General features: G+C 41.3%; 1 protein-coding gene across 1 annotated transcript in view; it reads right to left on the reverse strand.

Moving 5' to 3' along the window:
- lamc3 (laminin, gamma 3) overlaps positions 1-16,338 on the reverse strand; it is a 138,857-nt gene that overhangs the window by 21,639 nt on the left and 100,880 nt on the right. The window contains exons 13-17 of the mRNA XM_084935632.1: positions 3,574-3,762; positions 3,086-3,331; positions 1,691-1,844; positions 1,442-1,584; positions 1,093-1,271 (exon numbers count right to left, since the gene is read on the reverse strand). Of these exons, the coding sequence (XP_084791758.1) occupies positions 1,093-1,271; positions 1,442-1,584; positions 1,691-1,844; positions 3,086-3,331; positions 3,574-3,762 (911 nt within the window). The remainder of the gene's footprint in view (positions 1-1,092; positions 1,272-1,441; positions 1,585-1,690; positions 1,845-3,085; positions 3,332-3,573; positions 3,763-16,338) is intronic.

A 16,338-nucleotide genomic window follows, 5' to 3' on the forward strand; every position in this document is an offset into this window, starting at 1 on the left:
TGAGTAGTCGTCAGAGGAAACCAAAAAAGGTATACTTGGGACAAACTGAGACAATTACGCTATACCTGGTGCATGGGAGAAAATTATCAATATGCATTTTGTGACATGTTTCTTTGTGCCGTCTAATGTGAAATATGTGCCGTGGCTCCGAAAGGTTGGGAAACACTGTATTAGGCCATCCTAGCTGTCATGCTAACATTAGATACTTTCAGAGACATCATCTTGGCAGTTGAAGTGTATGTAAACTTGGGTCCCGTTTTAACCGGGACATCCCATATGATTTCTTCCTTATTCTAACTTGAATGTCTTGTATGTCGATCTTTACCTGCAATGATGCTTTCTGACCAACAGATGGCACTCTTACAAATACCAAGTGCTTGTGTCCAGTTACAGCCGTCAGTGACGGCCAGCCACGCAAAGCAGATTTAAGGAATACATTTTGGTCTGCGTAGCATAATAATAACCTGGGTAATGTAAGCCCCTATTTACAGTATTTTATTTGAATATTTTTTTTCTTTTCATGTGATTTCTGTCATCATTTACTGTATTTTTCTTTATTGCTTTAGATGAGTAATTGAGTAAATACCAACATTACTGCATTTTTATTGTAAGAATATAAACACACATTGCATATTTACACTAGACCCTGCTGGCTGTGCATTGTGCTTCTGGCACGCCAGAATGTCCCTTATTTGATAGTTAAAACGTTGGCAACCCTAATATAAACCCCAGTAAATACCTAAAGCTAGGCTGGTTAAAATACAGTGTGACACTTTAAAACATTGCATTTTTTTTAAGTAGTAATAAAATCCTCTAAATATGCTAAATTTGATCTTGATTAATTAGAAGTGTTACAATGATTAATTGCTACAAGTGAGTGGTAATGTATAAATTACAGGTTAAATTCCCAACAAAGTCAACTTGTGCAGCTTTTTTGCTATCAAGTTTGCCATTTGACTGCAAATGCTTATTTTTATATGCTGTGCCCTAATTTGCCATTCGAAGCAGTAAAAATTAAAAAAATCCTGATTTTTTTTTCTTCCAAACACAAATATTAACGAACATAAACAATTTAACGAAACATAGACCCACCTGTTTCTTGACAAGGCCATAACAAACTGGGCATTCCTCGCACTGGTGTGTGGCTCTGTTGTGGAAATAGTTTAACTCACATTTGTCACACTTGTAACCCACAAAGCCCTGGCGGCAGTGGCAGGTGCCGTTACTGCGACACTGCATAGAAACGGAGCCCATCGGGTCACAGTTACAGGCTTGGTGAGGCAAGATGGGACCACAAGGGGATGGCAGAGCCGAGGAGCAACAGAGATAAACATTTATAGAGTTAGAAATGCCTTCATGTGTGATCTGTATTAGAGGAAGTATTAGAGGATTAGAGGATGGCACATAGTGCAGTTGTGATGCCTCGAGTAAAGTACTGTACCTCTGCAACCTCGTGATGAGAATCCAAAGAAGCCCAAACGGCAAGTATCACACAGTCTCCCCTCCACTCCTGTGCGACACACACACTGCCCTGTGATTGGATGGCATGCCAGTGACGATGAGCCAATTGGATTACATTTGCATCTGAGGAAGGCAGGAAAATGACACATTAATGATAGTCTTCTTCTAAGAATAGTTATTACTGCTTTTCATACAAATCAACTCTGAAGCGCACAGGGGATCTGTTTACATTTCACATCCAATGCCTGGTTGGAGGTTGAAGAAGCCAACTTCGCAATAACTGCAATCCCGTCCGGTCACATGACTGAGGCAATGACAATTTCCTGTCTGAGGATGGCATTCATTTACATGCCCAGATGTTCCAGCAGAGCTGCAGCTGCATGCTAAAGGAAATAAACACAAAACTTGAAACAAAAAAATCTGTTTGCAGCTTGCAATACTTTGTATATCTTCAACTGGCACACTGGATTTTTTGTATTTGTCATCTATTTAAATAGGCTAGTATGACGAACAAAGATAAATAAAGTTTTGATTTTAAGAACAAGCCACAATGATCCAGGAGAAACATCTAGGGATGTGCATCTTTGTGTAGACCAATTTTAGTGCAGAGTTTGATACCTTTACATCGATCAAAAACGTGTGTTTTGGAATCTTTATTGTCTCAATAGGAGATGTGGGTTACTTGTTCATCGTGTTCCAAACACATGTTGCTAACAGGGAAGTTGCAGAGTGCCACTGGTGGCCAACCTGTGCAACAATCATAACATAACAGGGTTGAAGTGTTTTTTTGTTTTTTGTTTTATTTTCATTTCTCATCCTTTATAAATGATTATAGTAATATATCAGCAAATAGCTAACACAACATCTTGTTTTCACATCTGCAGTTATGAGTGATTTGTTTATGTTATACAGCTTGATTTCAGTCACCAGCCAAACCAAATATTACATTTCCCAGTTGATCAATTCATTATGAAAACAATAAGAAAAGACAAAGAATAGAATAATAGAAGTCCTATATCCCTCTGTGGTGTTGTTCTGTTCTGTAGAGGCTCAACTGTGGTAGAATGAAGCATAAGAAAAGGATAAGAAAATCAAAGGACAAACACGTCACAGCTATTACTGTTTCTGCTTTTGTAACTTCAGTTCGTTTTTTTTTTCCGCTTTCCATTCTCCCAGCTCAGCGAGTCTCTTCTTTTTTGTGTTATCTTTCTGACCCACAGCCATTTGTTCAAACGATTTTCAGCTTTTGCCTTTCATGACTCAAGACAGCTATACCTGTCAAAATAGAACTCTTGAATTGAAGGCAATTTGAATGGACTATTTTTTCCTCTTTTTAAAAGTCCAACCTGAAGGTCAAGTAGCCTTTAGTAGAATATGTCCATTACTTTATTGTAGCTTTCTGGTTGTAAACACAACAATATGACAGTATGAATTGTATGCTGATATAGTTTAAATGCAACACTGCCGGAAAAAAGGTTGAATGCAGTGGATGTTTCCAAGGGAAGTAAGCCAAACACATCTATAAGTGCAGGGGGACTCTTTCAGGAGACCCATCTTTCATTGCTCATCTTGCACTGACATCTTAGCATCATAATAAATTACCGGCACACTCTCGGTTACTCACACTTGCACTTCTGGCCCGCTGTCTGGTCCAGGGCGTTGCCGTAAAAACTCTGCTGGCAGCGTTCACAGTGATCTCCCTCCGTGTGTCCCAGGCACTTCAGACAGTGCCCAGTGATGTGGTCACATATTCCCACCGCGTTGAAGTCCACATTACCATTGCAGTTGCATCTCACACATGGCTGAGCTGCCCCTGAGAGCCCTAGGGGGTCACCATAGTAGCCATCTTCACACCTCTGACAGCGCATTCCTACACAGGGAATGAGGTGAGAGAGAGACGGGCAGGAAATAGATGAATAAGTGAGAAAGAACACTGCTGGAGGTCACCGTCACCCGACCTCAGCTCAAATTAAGGTGGAGTGCGCTACAGCCACCATCTTTTCAGTATCACGCTGTCGTGTGGAGATGCTCTGACTGCTTTGATCTTGACATAAAGCTCGTTACTCAGTGTGCTTCCCATCCATATGAATTTGTTTAAATTGTTCACGTCACCTGTCTGTCCTGCAGGGCAGTTGGTACAGACCACCTGTCCTGTCTCTGCAATTTGGACACAGCTGGTCTGGCCTGGGCAAGGGCAAGGCTGACAATCACCAGGTGTGCCAATCAAAGAGTTGCCATAGTAACCATCCAGGCAGCGCTCACAGGTCGTCCCGGTGGTAAAGTCTGAGCATTCACATACACCTGAAAAACACACAAAAAAGACACATTGGTAATGCACATGCACACCTGCTTAGACAGTGTTGTTTATCTCACAAACAGGGGACAGAAAACAACATTTCCCTCATCACCAGCAGAGGACGCTGTGTCTCTGACCATCACTGCACCTACTCCCCATAGATACTCCAGCTCTGTTAATAAAAGGGGAAAAAAGAAAAAAAAAACATAGTGCTCTCCACAGCCCACCGTGGAGAGCGCAAGACAACTAAATTCACCCAGTCTATAATTGCTTTGGGAAAAATATAAGCCAAATGCGGTCCGAAAGACCTTCAAGAAGTAAAGCAATTCCCCCTCCAAGTGGGAGAGATTACCAATGCTATGATGTCCTAAAAAAAAAACCCCAAAAAAACAAACTGTTGTTTTGAAACCTCTTTTGAAGAACAACTTGCACCTTTAAGCCACTCTAAAGGATTTACTCACGTGCAAAATGTGTTGATATACATGCGCGTGCATAAAATCCCCGATGAATTCTGCTCGATTTACCGAGCTGCTTTTTCTGCCCTCGTGTCACATTTCAAATCCATTAAGCTACGGGTAGTGCTGAATGATATGACATGATAATCGTAGAAAATACCCACAGCAGTGGAGGCACTGATATAATGCATGGGTATATGGAGTGAATGTAAAGCAGCTTTCGGTGACCTGCCGTGGCTCTGAAGTCGCACGCTGAGTCGAAGAGACCTTCGTAGGCCTTTGAAACTCGTAGCGGTTTGAGCAACAGCAACTTCTGAAGCCATTAAGACAAAAAAATTCTGACATGATTTAAAGTGGCACATTAGTGTACCACAAAATAATAAGTGCTAACATTCTTGGAAGACATTAATTATAGGTTATAAAAATAGTATCTGCATTTGGGTTTCTGTGTGTGACTGCGCTTTTTTTTTTTTGGTGCACTGCAAGATTTTTTTTGTGTTTTAGTATTAATCAAATATTATATATATAAAAATTAATTATATATATTATTTATATATTCTACAGAACACCAGTAACATGAATCACAAATAATCTGCAGGCATGTGATTTTTTTTTACTGAGTCCTCATTAAAATTTCCCATCACTCCCCTCATAGCCTACGGTGTAATTCAGTGAAAAGCTCTATGCTGTGCATTTTTAAATCAGCTCACACCACTGAATATTGGAGTAAAGAAATTCTTGCCTCTAGTTATTGGGGGGGGGTCACCGCAACCAGTGTCCCCCCCCCCATCGTGAACCTGTGAGTATATGAGATGGAATAAAAGCTGCAAAGTCATTAGCGGTAACAATTATGCTGTTGCCTTATGAAGTGTAGACTTCTGGGTAAAAAAAAATAAAATTATTAGTTCTTCGATGATGTGAGGTGAATGATAGTAACTTTCAAGCATGTAATGCCAGTCATTTAAACAGAGCATTTAGCAATAATGATTGTTTCCAGCATGAAGAAGTGAGTCTTTCTTGAATTTCACAAGGCATTCCAATGACACTGATGTTGTGCAGTGTCAATCCCCAATGAGCCATAGTAAATTTAATGGCAGCAGAAATGTGCTGACTTTACTGAGTGTGAAGATGACTGAGCGTGATATGAGGCAGCGGAGCCACCGAGGGCCTCCTCGACGCTATTATCATTTTATCGGCTCCTCGGAAAAGCTAACGGCACGGATCGCAAAGTGGCGCTGAATGGCAGGACCACGTGACGCTCCTCATCGTCATGCCGACCGCATCCCTCAAGAATCATTTTATCAATGAATCAATGACCGCTCACTCGGCCTGTTAATGAACTGGGATTTCTGTGAAGCTAACGTCTGGAGCAGTGCGTTTTGAATCCTTTGACAAATCCACACAATCCTCCTATTCTGCTTTCACCTTCTCGCGCTCCTCCCCTTTCAGCTAAGGAGCCCTGCACTTCAGTGCTCTGCTCTCCTTGTCTCTTTTGTGATGGCAGAGCAATATTTCTCCTTGTTTTTTTTTTCTCTTAAAGATGAGTCCTCCATCATATATATACATCACCCTCCAAAAAGCTCTTTTCTACCAGTGCTTATTCTACCTGCGCCCCATCCCTGCACTCATTCTCTCTGCAGGAGCGCATTCACACCCAGGACTAATGCGCTTCATTAATGGAGCCACTTGTGGCCAATAGAAATACAGTGGAATGCATCACTGAGAGATAGCTGCAGGGGTGCAGGCGTCCACTGTGGAACAAATGAAAGACAGGCGGCTTCACTCATTTCTCTCGTTCACATCTGAGCATCATTCACTGCTCCTCTCTCAAACGGAGTCGTTTGATAGCGGTTATCGCCGCTCGTGGTAGCTTGTAATAACTTTAGCACCAGATGGAGACAGAAAAGGAGGAAAGATATTCCAAGGAGAGATGGTTCTTAAATATTTTTTTTTGTGTGTGTGTCTGTTTTGAAAGAGATCGTAGCCCAACTCTCCTCTGTTATTACATTTGCCTCTAAAGTCTCAAGATTTATTTTCTGACTAAATTGAGTTTCTTAAGATCACCGCGTGTCACTCTGCACCATCTTGGGAGGTCTTTCTGAGAATGAAGGGCGACGTGTGGGGCCCTTGATGACGTGTGAAGCCAGACACACAAGGAAAACAAGCAACTCAGCTGTGCCACTTAAGTGTTTAGGCTACTCGTCACTTCACGGCTCAGCACAAACACGCATGAAAATAATCGTGGACTATAACAGATTCCTACATTTTCTGCCCCCCCTCCCATGCACATTAAACAATACTGCCACACGGATGTGATTTCACAAACATGAGTTTTTCAAGAGCTCCACATTTTCCAGGAGGCTTGTCTCCTTAGCCCACTGGAACATTAAAATGCTTCAGGCCAAGGAAATTTATTTACTAATGCATGTGAACACACTGCTTTAATGAAGGGAAGGAGGAAAGAAAAGCAGAAAGGCAGAGACATAAAGAGAACTTTTTGGCCTGCCACTTTAAGGCCTCAAGGGTGGAAGCCGGGTTAAATCTGCTGCGCGACTGTTATGGTGATGTTGTTCTCTAATTTAACACAGATATGCTGGTAGTGACTGCTGCTGCAGATGTGGCTTGTCATGGGCTCTGAATAAGTGGACTGCTGCAGAGGAGAGAGGGAGGGGCAGTATATTGTGTCCAGCGCCATACATAATGTGTGCAGTACGGATGACTGGGGAAATACGTTCTGTCGTGCTGTGACTGTGGAAAATAAATGCATCAATTGCTGTTTTGTGTATAGACGCTGTCAGCCAAATTGTTACGGCCAAGGCCCCCTGGGTATCCCGGGGATGGAAACTCTAACAGCAGTGGCTGTAGCTCATGTTGTCTCACTCTGGCTCTGGGTTACCTAGATGTTAGGGAGGAGCTGAACAAGAGATTTATGATGTCTTATTAAATGCTAATTCCATAAAACTGCTTAAAAAAGCCAATCAATAATAATCTTAAACTGCTTATTCTTTTTTCATGTAATTAAAAGGTGAGACTGTTATCTGAGACTTAACTGTAAGATCCCCAGTGAGCCGTGTTATATGGCATGAAGAGACAAACTCAGGATGTTTGACTACTTCAACCGTCCCCTAGACTAAAGTACCTCAACAACTAAACATTTATGTTTATAGGTTTGGAAGTTTATCCTTTTTTTTCCGTCTTTGCACATGTTAGATGGATTCCCATGCATTAAATTTGAAGCGCAGCACTCACACTGTATAGATGTTAACCTCAGGATGAACTGTAACAACGTTGGCAGTTGCGTATATAAAGTTTTATCATCAGGTTACAGGTGTTTAGTCTGTGAGCAAATAGCCATCAAACTAATGACAAACAAGCTCAAGTGAAAAGGGGGACCTACTAAACATTATAAACCCAGACTGCATATAAATGATTGATGTAGCAACCAGGATATCAGACGTGCTTTGAGATGAGCACTTTGACCTCCACCATCTTGGTGCTTTTGAAAGTGGACCTGCCGACCGAGCAGTGCACGCTCACACTTGGCAATCAGAAAGTGCTTGCTTTGGGTCAAATCATCAGTAAACACGATATCTCCTTTCACTGCTTTGCTGATGATATTCAACTATATTGTGTCCTCAATCCCAGGATGGATAAAATCATCATATGCTTTAAGGGCATCCAATTCTTAACAGAATTTCCTTTAGCTGTTGACAATAAAACAGATTTTTTTTTCTGAGACATTGCAAAATTGAGATTCATTTGCTTAGACTAGAGCATTTCACTTTACTCTGGTCTCAGTCAGTCCTCTCTGTCCCGTCTACAGCCTGTCCATAATGCTGCTGCTGGGGTCCTCATAGACACACGAAAAAGAGATCATATTGCACCTCTGGTAGCTTCTCTCCACTGGTTGCCAGTGAGGTTTGGAATCAATTTCAAGAGCTTCCTGCTTGTTTACAAAGCCTCTCATGGCTTGACTCCTTCTTACATCGCTGACCCCTACAACCCTATTCAGTTTCCAGGTCCCGCCGGTCAGATGTTTCTGGCTTTCCCCCACTCTAGATTTAAACTCAGAGGAGACCAATTCCTCTCTGTGTTTACCCCCAAACTGTGTAACAGCATTCCCTTCAAAGTCAAATTTTCTCCTTTCTTTTGAGTCTTTTAAAATTATGCCCGTGCCGCATTCCAGATACCTTGGAGCGCATTCCAGAAAAGGCGAGAAAAAACTTGTTTTGGTTCATAGCATCACTAGCAAAACAGCACAAGACTGCATAAGACTTTTCACTTAAAAAACACATTAATAGACAGAGTCTGGTCAGTGCTCTACATATGGCTCATTTAGTGAGTCAATAATACATAAAAGTGGCAGTACAAATGAAATGTTTACAGTTTTACTACGGTTTATGTTCAGTGCCGCCATTTTGGATTGCTAACTGGATTGGATTTACCACCTCAGGGTGTTATGGTAAGGCTTTCCGAGAGGAAAATTGAAGTTAAGGGGGCATTCCACAAAAAGTTCTGACTGGGACTACCAACTTCTTCAGGAATGCACCATTAAACATATTTTTACTTACTAGCATTTGAGTCTGTCTGTACCTTTTTTGTCCATGACTGTGTATGTTTAGCACCTACTACGATATATTTCACTTATTTCTTATCTATTCTTTTTTTTTCTAATCCACCTTTTGTACAACACTCTGGTCTGAGAAGATACACTACATAGACAAAAGTACTGGGCAACCTACAGATTACACCTACAGGAGCTACTTAGCCTTAGAAGCCCACTCAATGAAGTTCCTTGTGCTCATGTTAATACCAAAAATGGTTTGGAACTCAGCAGTCAGTGAATCAGTAGAGTGTTGGTGACTGAGGACTAAACGACCCTGCCCTGTAACTTCACATGTACCAATGAAGTTGATTGTGGAATATGTAGGAGAGAAGACATTTATGACTTGTTGCAGTGGCATCCTATTACAGTAGCATCGGTGAATTACCCATTCTCTCACAAATGTTTGTAAAGGCAGACTGAATGGCAAAAAAATTGATTTTATGGACCTGTGACAACGTGACTGAAAACACCAGAGTTTGAAGATTACAAGGTACGGCCCAATACTTTTGTCCATATATTGAAGGTTCACCTATCATATCAGGACATATACACACCAATAAAGTCTTGGAAGAGGCCATAGAAAATTATAATTGAAAGGCTATTTTCTCACATAAGACTATACAATCTGATTTGCAACCAGAGGAGTTGGCTCTCGCTGGCTTTTACAAAATATGCATATTTCCAAATTGGCTTCACTCAGAAGCTGCTTCATCTTTTGAATACAATCTGTGATTAAGCTTAAAGAGTTAATTCATTTATTAGAACTGACATTAGCAATTAGTGCAAAGTCCAAAGCACCATCATGGCGGTAGATTTTTTCCCCTCTTGTTTTTATTTGTGCATTTTGTGAAGTGATGGGATTAAGTATTTAGTTTATAGGGATTTGAAGAGGAAGCTCAGTTTGATCTGAGCGATCGTTAGCTGTGTTTGTAAGTCCACGCTGTGCATCCACAAACTGGGATCATTAGGCCAGTTTATAAATACAGACAAATCACGTGTTTTCAGCACTTGGCTTTAATATTCCGGCGATGAAGACGGCCAGCTTCATTCAGTCTATCACACGCACCTGAATACAGCATGTGCATCTCCTCCAAAGCCGCTGAATAAAAAGGTCTTTCTTTTCCTTGTTCTGTTTCATAACAGCATATGCTTGTTTCTCACTTTGACATTTGTGCAGGGCCAAATTTTTGAATAATGTGCACTGGTTTTGCATAACTAAATGTCACGCCCACTGCAGTCTGGTGGAGGAGGTCAGGGAACTGAAGCGATTTTTTTCTCCTGGTCTGGGCTTTTGAGCAGGGAAATACATTGAAATCAGGCTAATAAAGGCCATCACCCAGAGTACCTGTCTCCTTGCATCAATTAAGGTACAGATGAAGAAATGACCAAGTGTGCCGCTTACTGCATGCTCATTAGAATGCCAAGTTAAACTGGAGAATGCTGTGAGTCAGTGTTTACCAACAAAGGGGCACTTTAGAAGGAGAAGTCAGGGCGCGCATTTCCCAAATGCCTCCTTAAATGCCATCGTCAGCCTCTCTAAGGTCATTAGTTGGAAAAATCTTTCAGAGAAAGTTGAGGCAGAAGAACTGATACAGAGGGAAGCTGGCTCTAGTGGTGGTTTATTCAGCCCCTTAATCTCTCTGGTGGGTTGCATTTGTTGCAGGCTAAGCCCTGAAATGCCTGGCCTGTATCAGCATGATGGGATATGAGGAGCGACAGTGAGGGGAAAAGGAAGTGAAAAAGTGCAAAATAAGACAGATGTAGTCCGTTACAAAGCATCTTTCCATGTAATTTCTACTGCTGATCCTATTTGGCACGCTTTACTTATCTCCTCACGACCAGCACATTTATTCTACACAAAAACAAACAGAAAGATAAACAATGTGCACACTCTGTCTGCCTGTCTTAGCTTCTAGTCACACTGTCAGTGATTGCAGATTTGAAAAGGTTTCGACCTTTCCCCTGATGAAATCAGTTCAGACAAGGAAAACTCAGTGCAACGAACTAGCTACATCCATAAAATTACACAGAAAAAAGGAATTTTACCGACCTGAACACAAACAAAAAATAAAAAAAAAATTTTTAAAAATTGAAGCAATGTCCTCAGAAAACCCCCCACAAGTATTTATACTGGTTACTGAATTTGTAGGTTTGCACTCACTTTCAAAAAAACAGATTAGTAAAATGTAATAAATTGATTTGCATGTCACTGAATGAATTAAGTATTTGGTCCTCTACATCCCAGCCAGAATTCTGGCTCCCACAGACTGGCAGTGTGTCCATGAGGCACACAGATTACAAGCAAACAATCAATCAATTACCGATCCTGCTGATCTCAACTTGTTACGTGTACAAAGTACACCTGTCTGCATAAACAATTTCTTCCATTCCGACCTCTCCACCACCATGGGCAAGACCAAAGAGCAGCCAAATGATGTCAGGGACAAGATTGTAGACCTGCACAATACTGGCATGGGCTACAAGACAATCAGCAAGAGGCTTGGCAAGAAGTTGACAGCTATTGTTTGATTATTCAGAAATAGAAGAAGAAATGTAAAATGACCATCAGTTGCCATCTGTCTGTGTCTACATGCAAGAGCTTATTTCTTGGGGTAAGGATGATCATAAGAAAGGTCTATTGAATATGAAATTGCGACCCAAAACTAGAAAGGTGGAACTTGTTCATGATCTAAAGGCAGTTGGGAACACAGTCAGCAAGATCATTGGTAACACACTGCACTAGATTGAATTGAAATCTTGCAGCGCCAACAAGGTTCCCCTGCTTAAAGAAGCACATGTACAGACCTGTCTTAAAAAGTTTGCCAGTGAACATCTAAAAGAGTCAGAGAAGGTTTGGGGGAAGGCGCTGTGGTCAGATGAAACCAAATCAAGCTCTTTGGCATCAACCCGACCCACCATGTTTGGGGGAAGAAAATGGCTGAGTATGACCCAAAGACACCATCCACACAGTCAAGATGGAAACATTATGCTTTGTTCTAAGGATTCAGGATGACTTCATTGCACTGAGGGCCAATGAAAGGGGGCCTTGTATTGCAAAATCTTGGACCAGAACCTCCTTCTCTCAGTCAGAACACAGAAGATGGGTTTGAGTAGGTCTTCCGGCATGACAGTAACCCAAAACTTACCACCAAGGCAACAAAGGAGTGGCTAAAGAAGAAGCACATTAATGTCATGGAATGACCTAGCCAGTCTCCAGACCTAAGTCTGATAGAAAATCTGTGGAGGAAGCTGAAGCTTCAAGTTTCCAAGCAGCAGCCAAGAAACCTAAAGGATTTAAAGAGTTTCTGTAAAGAGGCTGACAAGGGTTCCTCCACCAAGTACTAAGTCAAGTTTTGCTGGAGGATCAAACACTTATTTCACTCAATGACATGGAAATCAATGTATAATTTAAAAAAACAAGTCTTTTGCACAATGCTGTACATGAGGTGGATGTTGCAGCTTTTATATATACCGACCACCTCCCAGTGATGGTAGTGTTTTCTTAAGACGTAAGTATAAATGTAACGCACCCTGTAAGAGAACACAGGTCTATTAATTCAATTCAATTCAATTCAATTTTATTTATATAGCGCCAAATCACAACAAAAGTCGCCTCAAGGCGCTTCATAGATACAGAGAAAAACCCAACAATCATATGACCCCCTATGAGCAAGCACTTTGGCGACAGTGGGAAGGAAAAACTCCCTTTTAACAGGAAGAAACCTCCGGCAGAACCAGGCTCAGGGAGGGGCGGCCATCTGCTGCGACCGGTTGGGGTGAGAGAAGGAAGACAGGATAAAAGACATGCTGTGGAAGAGAGACAGAGGTTAATAACAGATATGATTCAATGCAGAGAGGTCTATTAATACATAGTGAGTGAGAAAGGTGACTGGAAAGGAAAAACTCAATGCATCTTGGGAATCCCCCGGCAGCCTACGTCTATTGCAGCATAACTAAGGGAGGATTCAGGGTCACCTGGTCCAGCCCTAACTATATACTTTAGCAAAAAGGAAAGTTTTAAGCCTAATCTTAAAAGTAGAGATAGTTTCTGTCTCCCGAATCCAAACTGGAAGCTGGTTCCACAGAAGAGGGGCCTGAAAACTGAAGGCTCTGCCTCCCATTCTACTTTTAAATACTCTAGGAACAACAAGTAGGCCTGCAGAGCGAGAGCGAAGTGCTCTAATAGGGTGATATGGTACTACAAGGTCATTAAGATAAGATGGGGCCTGATTATTTAAGACCTTGTATGTGAGGAGCAGGATTTTGAATTCAATTCTGGACTTAACAGGAAGCCAATGAAGGGAAGCCAAAACAGGAGAAATATGCTCTCTCCTTCTAGTCCCTGTCAGTACTCTTGCTGCAGCATTTTGGATTAGCTGAAGGCTTTTCAGTGAGTTTTTTGGACATCCTGATAATAATGAATTACAGTAGTCCAGCCTGGAAGTAATAAATGCATGAACTAGTTTTTCAGCGTCACTCTGAGACAGGATATTTCTAATTTTAGAGATGTTGCGCAAATGGAAGAAAGCAGTCTTACATATTTGTTTAATATGTGCGTTGAAGGACATGTCCTGGTCAAAAATGACTCCAAGGTTCCTCACAGCGTTACTGGAGGCCAAGGTAATGCCATCCAGAGTATGAATCTGGTTAGATACCATATTTCTAAGATTTTCAGGGCCGAGTACAATAACCTCAGTTTTATCTGAATTAAGAAGCAGAAAGTTAGCGGCCATCCAGGTCTTTATGTCTTTAAGACATTCCTGCAGTTTAACTAATTGGTGTGTGTTATCTGGCTTCATGGACAGATAGAGCTGGGTGTCATCTGCATAGCAGTGAAAATGTATGCTATGTCTTCTAATGATGCTGCCTAAGGGAAGCATGTATAATGTAAACAGAATTGGTCCTAGCACTGAACCCTGTGGAACTCCATAATTAACCTCAGTGTGTGAAGAGGACTCTCCATTTACATGCACAAATTGGAGTCTATTAGATAGATATGATACAAACCACTGCAGTGCAGTACCTGTAATACCTACAGCATGTTCTAATCGCTCTAATAGGATATTATGGTCAACAGTATCGAACGCTGCACTGAGGTCTAGCAGGACAAGCACAGAGATGAGTCCACTGTCAGAGGCCATAAGAAGATCATTTGTAACCTTCACTAAAGCTGTTTCTGTGCTGTGATGAGCTCTGAAACCTGACTGAAACTCTTCAAATAAACCATTCCTCTGCAGATGATCTGTTAGCTGTTTGACAACTACTCTTTCAAGGATTTTTGATATGAAAGGAAGGTTGGAGATTGGCCTATAATTAGCTAAGACTGCTGGGTCTAGAGATGGCTTTTTGAGTAAAGGTTTAACCACAGCCAGCTTGAAGGCCTGTGGTACATAGCCGACCATTAGAGATAGGTTGATCATATTTAAGATCGAAGAATTAATCAATGGCAGGACTTCTTTGAGCAGTTTTGTAGGAATGGGGTCTAAAAGACACGTTGATGGTTTGGAGGAAGTAATTATTGAAGTTAACTCAGAAAGATCAATTGGAGAAAAAGAGTCTAACTTAACATCAATGGTACTAAGAGTAGCTGTAGATAATATTACATCTGTGGGATGATTACTGGTAATTTTTTCTCTAATGATAAAAATTTTATTTGTGAAGAAGTTCATGAAGTCATTACTAGTTAACGTTAAAGGGATGGTTGGCTCAACAGAGCTCTGACTCTTTGTCAGCCTGGCTACAGTGCTGAAGAGAAACCTGGGGTTGTTCTTATTAGAAAGAGGCGCTAACAGGGGAATTCAGATAAAGCTCCCTAACACTCACTAACCAGCACAGTGTTGAGAGCATCGTGTGTTTCAATTGTTTCTTTGATTAATGAGCGCTCTCCTGCAATATGGGGTGCATAGAAAATTGAGTGTTCCCATTTTATCTATACATTATAATTATGCCTCCATATCCCCCTTGAGATCATAAATTAGGGCCTCTGCCCAGTTTTATGGATGGTGTATATGCAATTACCACAGCCAACATGCTATAAAGAAATGCGTCCGGTCCTGTGGTGTAGTAAAGTAAAGGTTTGTGAAACTGTGGAAACCTATAGTGTACACATATGTTCTTTTTTTTTTTTTTTTGCATTCTAACAACATATGTCTGACTTCATCGGCCCTGGAGCACAAGAGCTCGGCAGAGAGTGCAATTTGCTTGTTCCACCACAAATATTAACATTTCCAATCTGTTGTGCTGCTCTACAGCAAATAGGACCGACACGACTCAGGGAGTATTAATAAATCATGATTATGAAGCACCATTGGCTGCAGCTTCCCTCGGCAGCCAGCGAATAAATTCCATCCCAGTTTTGTCTGTGGGCACACCCCGCATGATGATACAAGTCGTTAGGTAATTATACAGCAATTAAGATTCTGATAGAAGAAACAGCAGGTTGGTCCGCCCTCCTGGTGACACATGATGAACAGGATGTCTCTAATCAACTTACTTTGATAGTTCCCCTTGACCAGAACATATAGATTCATGGAGCGCCTCTCTTGCTTGTTTGCTTGCTGTTATATAAAGGAAGCCGGCTTGTGTTCACAAGGCGACAAGCCATCATCATTCATTTCCAAAAAAAAGAAGAGGATAATTTTAACTAGCTTCCTTTTCTAATAAACAGCCAGCGCTATTCAAGTGTCAGTCCAGGGGACACATCATAAGAAACATTTATAATACATGACTCAGAGGACACGTTGCTTTCCTCTCATTCATCATTTGCATAGTGTCTGAGCCAGGTATATATTTTTAACGCATCCTGAAAAGCGTGTGTGTGGGTGTGTATGTATATGTGTGTGTGGGTGTGTATGTGTGTGTTTGTGTTTGTTCAGTGAAAATTGTTCATAATTTGAGGAGACCTGACAGGGAAAATGATAAAGATACGATTACGACACTCCAAAGTATCGCTTGCTGTGTACAAACCACTTTGATGCCAAAACGGTTAAGCGCGTTCATGATTGAGTTAATAAAAATTGCACGGATTGTGTTCAAACGATGCTGAAAACACAAAACTGATTTTCATTTATTACCTCCCCACTTTCCCTCTCTGTGGTCCAAGTTGAAGTACTAATGCTACTACCTCCTGTTTAAAATAAAAGCATTTGTGCGCCTTGGTAAAAGCATAAAAGAACAGCATGGACTACTATGCCAATATAAAGGAAATACAACAATGAAAGACAGAAGGCCACATAGGGAGTAGAAACTGTAGAACGCTCCCCACAGAGGGGAGTAAAGGACGTAAAAAGAAGAAGAAAAAAAACATAACAAAGTCAAGGTGACTGGTGAGAGCAGGTGGAGTTTTTAGCTGACAGGAAGAAGGAAGCGGGAGAGAGCAAGAGACTGACAAGGGAGTCTGCCGAACAAGAAGAGGCAGAGAGGGAGAGAGAGCGTGTGACAGAGAAGGAGACAACCAGATTGAGAAGAGACATAAGAGACAGGAAATCTGCAAGCAAATTAGACATCATTAGCCAAGAGGC

The sequence above is a fragment of the Perissodus microlepis genome, chromosome 7 (assembly GCF_051167445.1).
Source record: "Perissodus microlepis isolate ML-2025 ecotype Zambia chromosome 7, ASM5116744v1, whole genome shotgun sequence".
NCBI lineage: Eukaryota > Metazoa > Chordata > Actinopteri > Cichliformes > Cichlidae > Perissodus > Perissodus microlepis.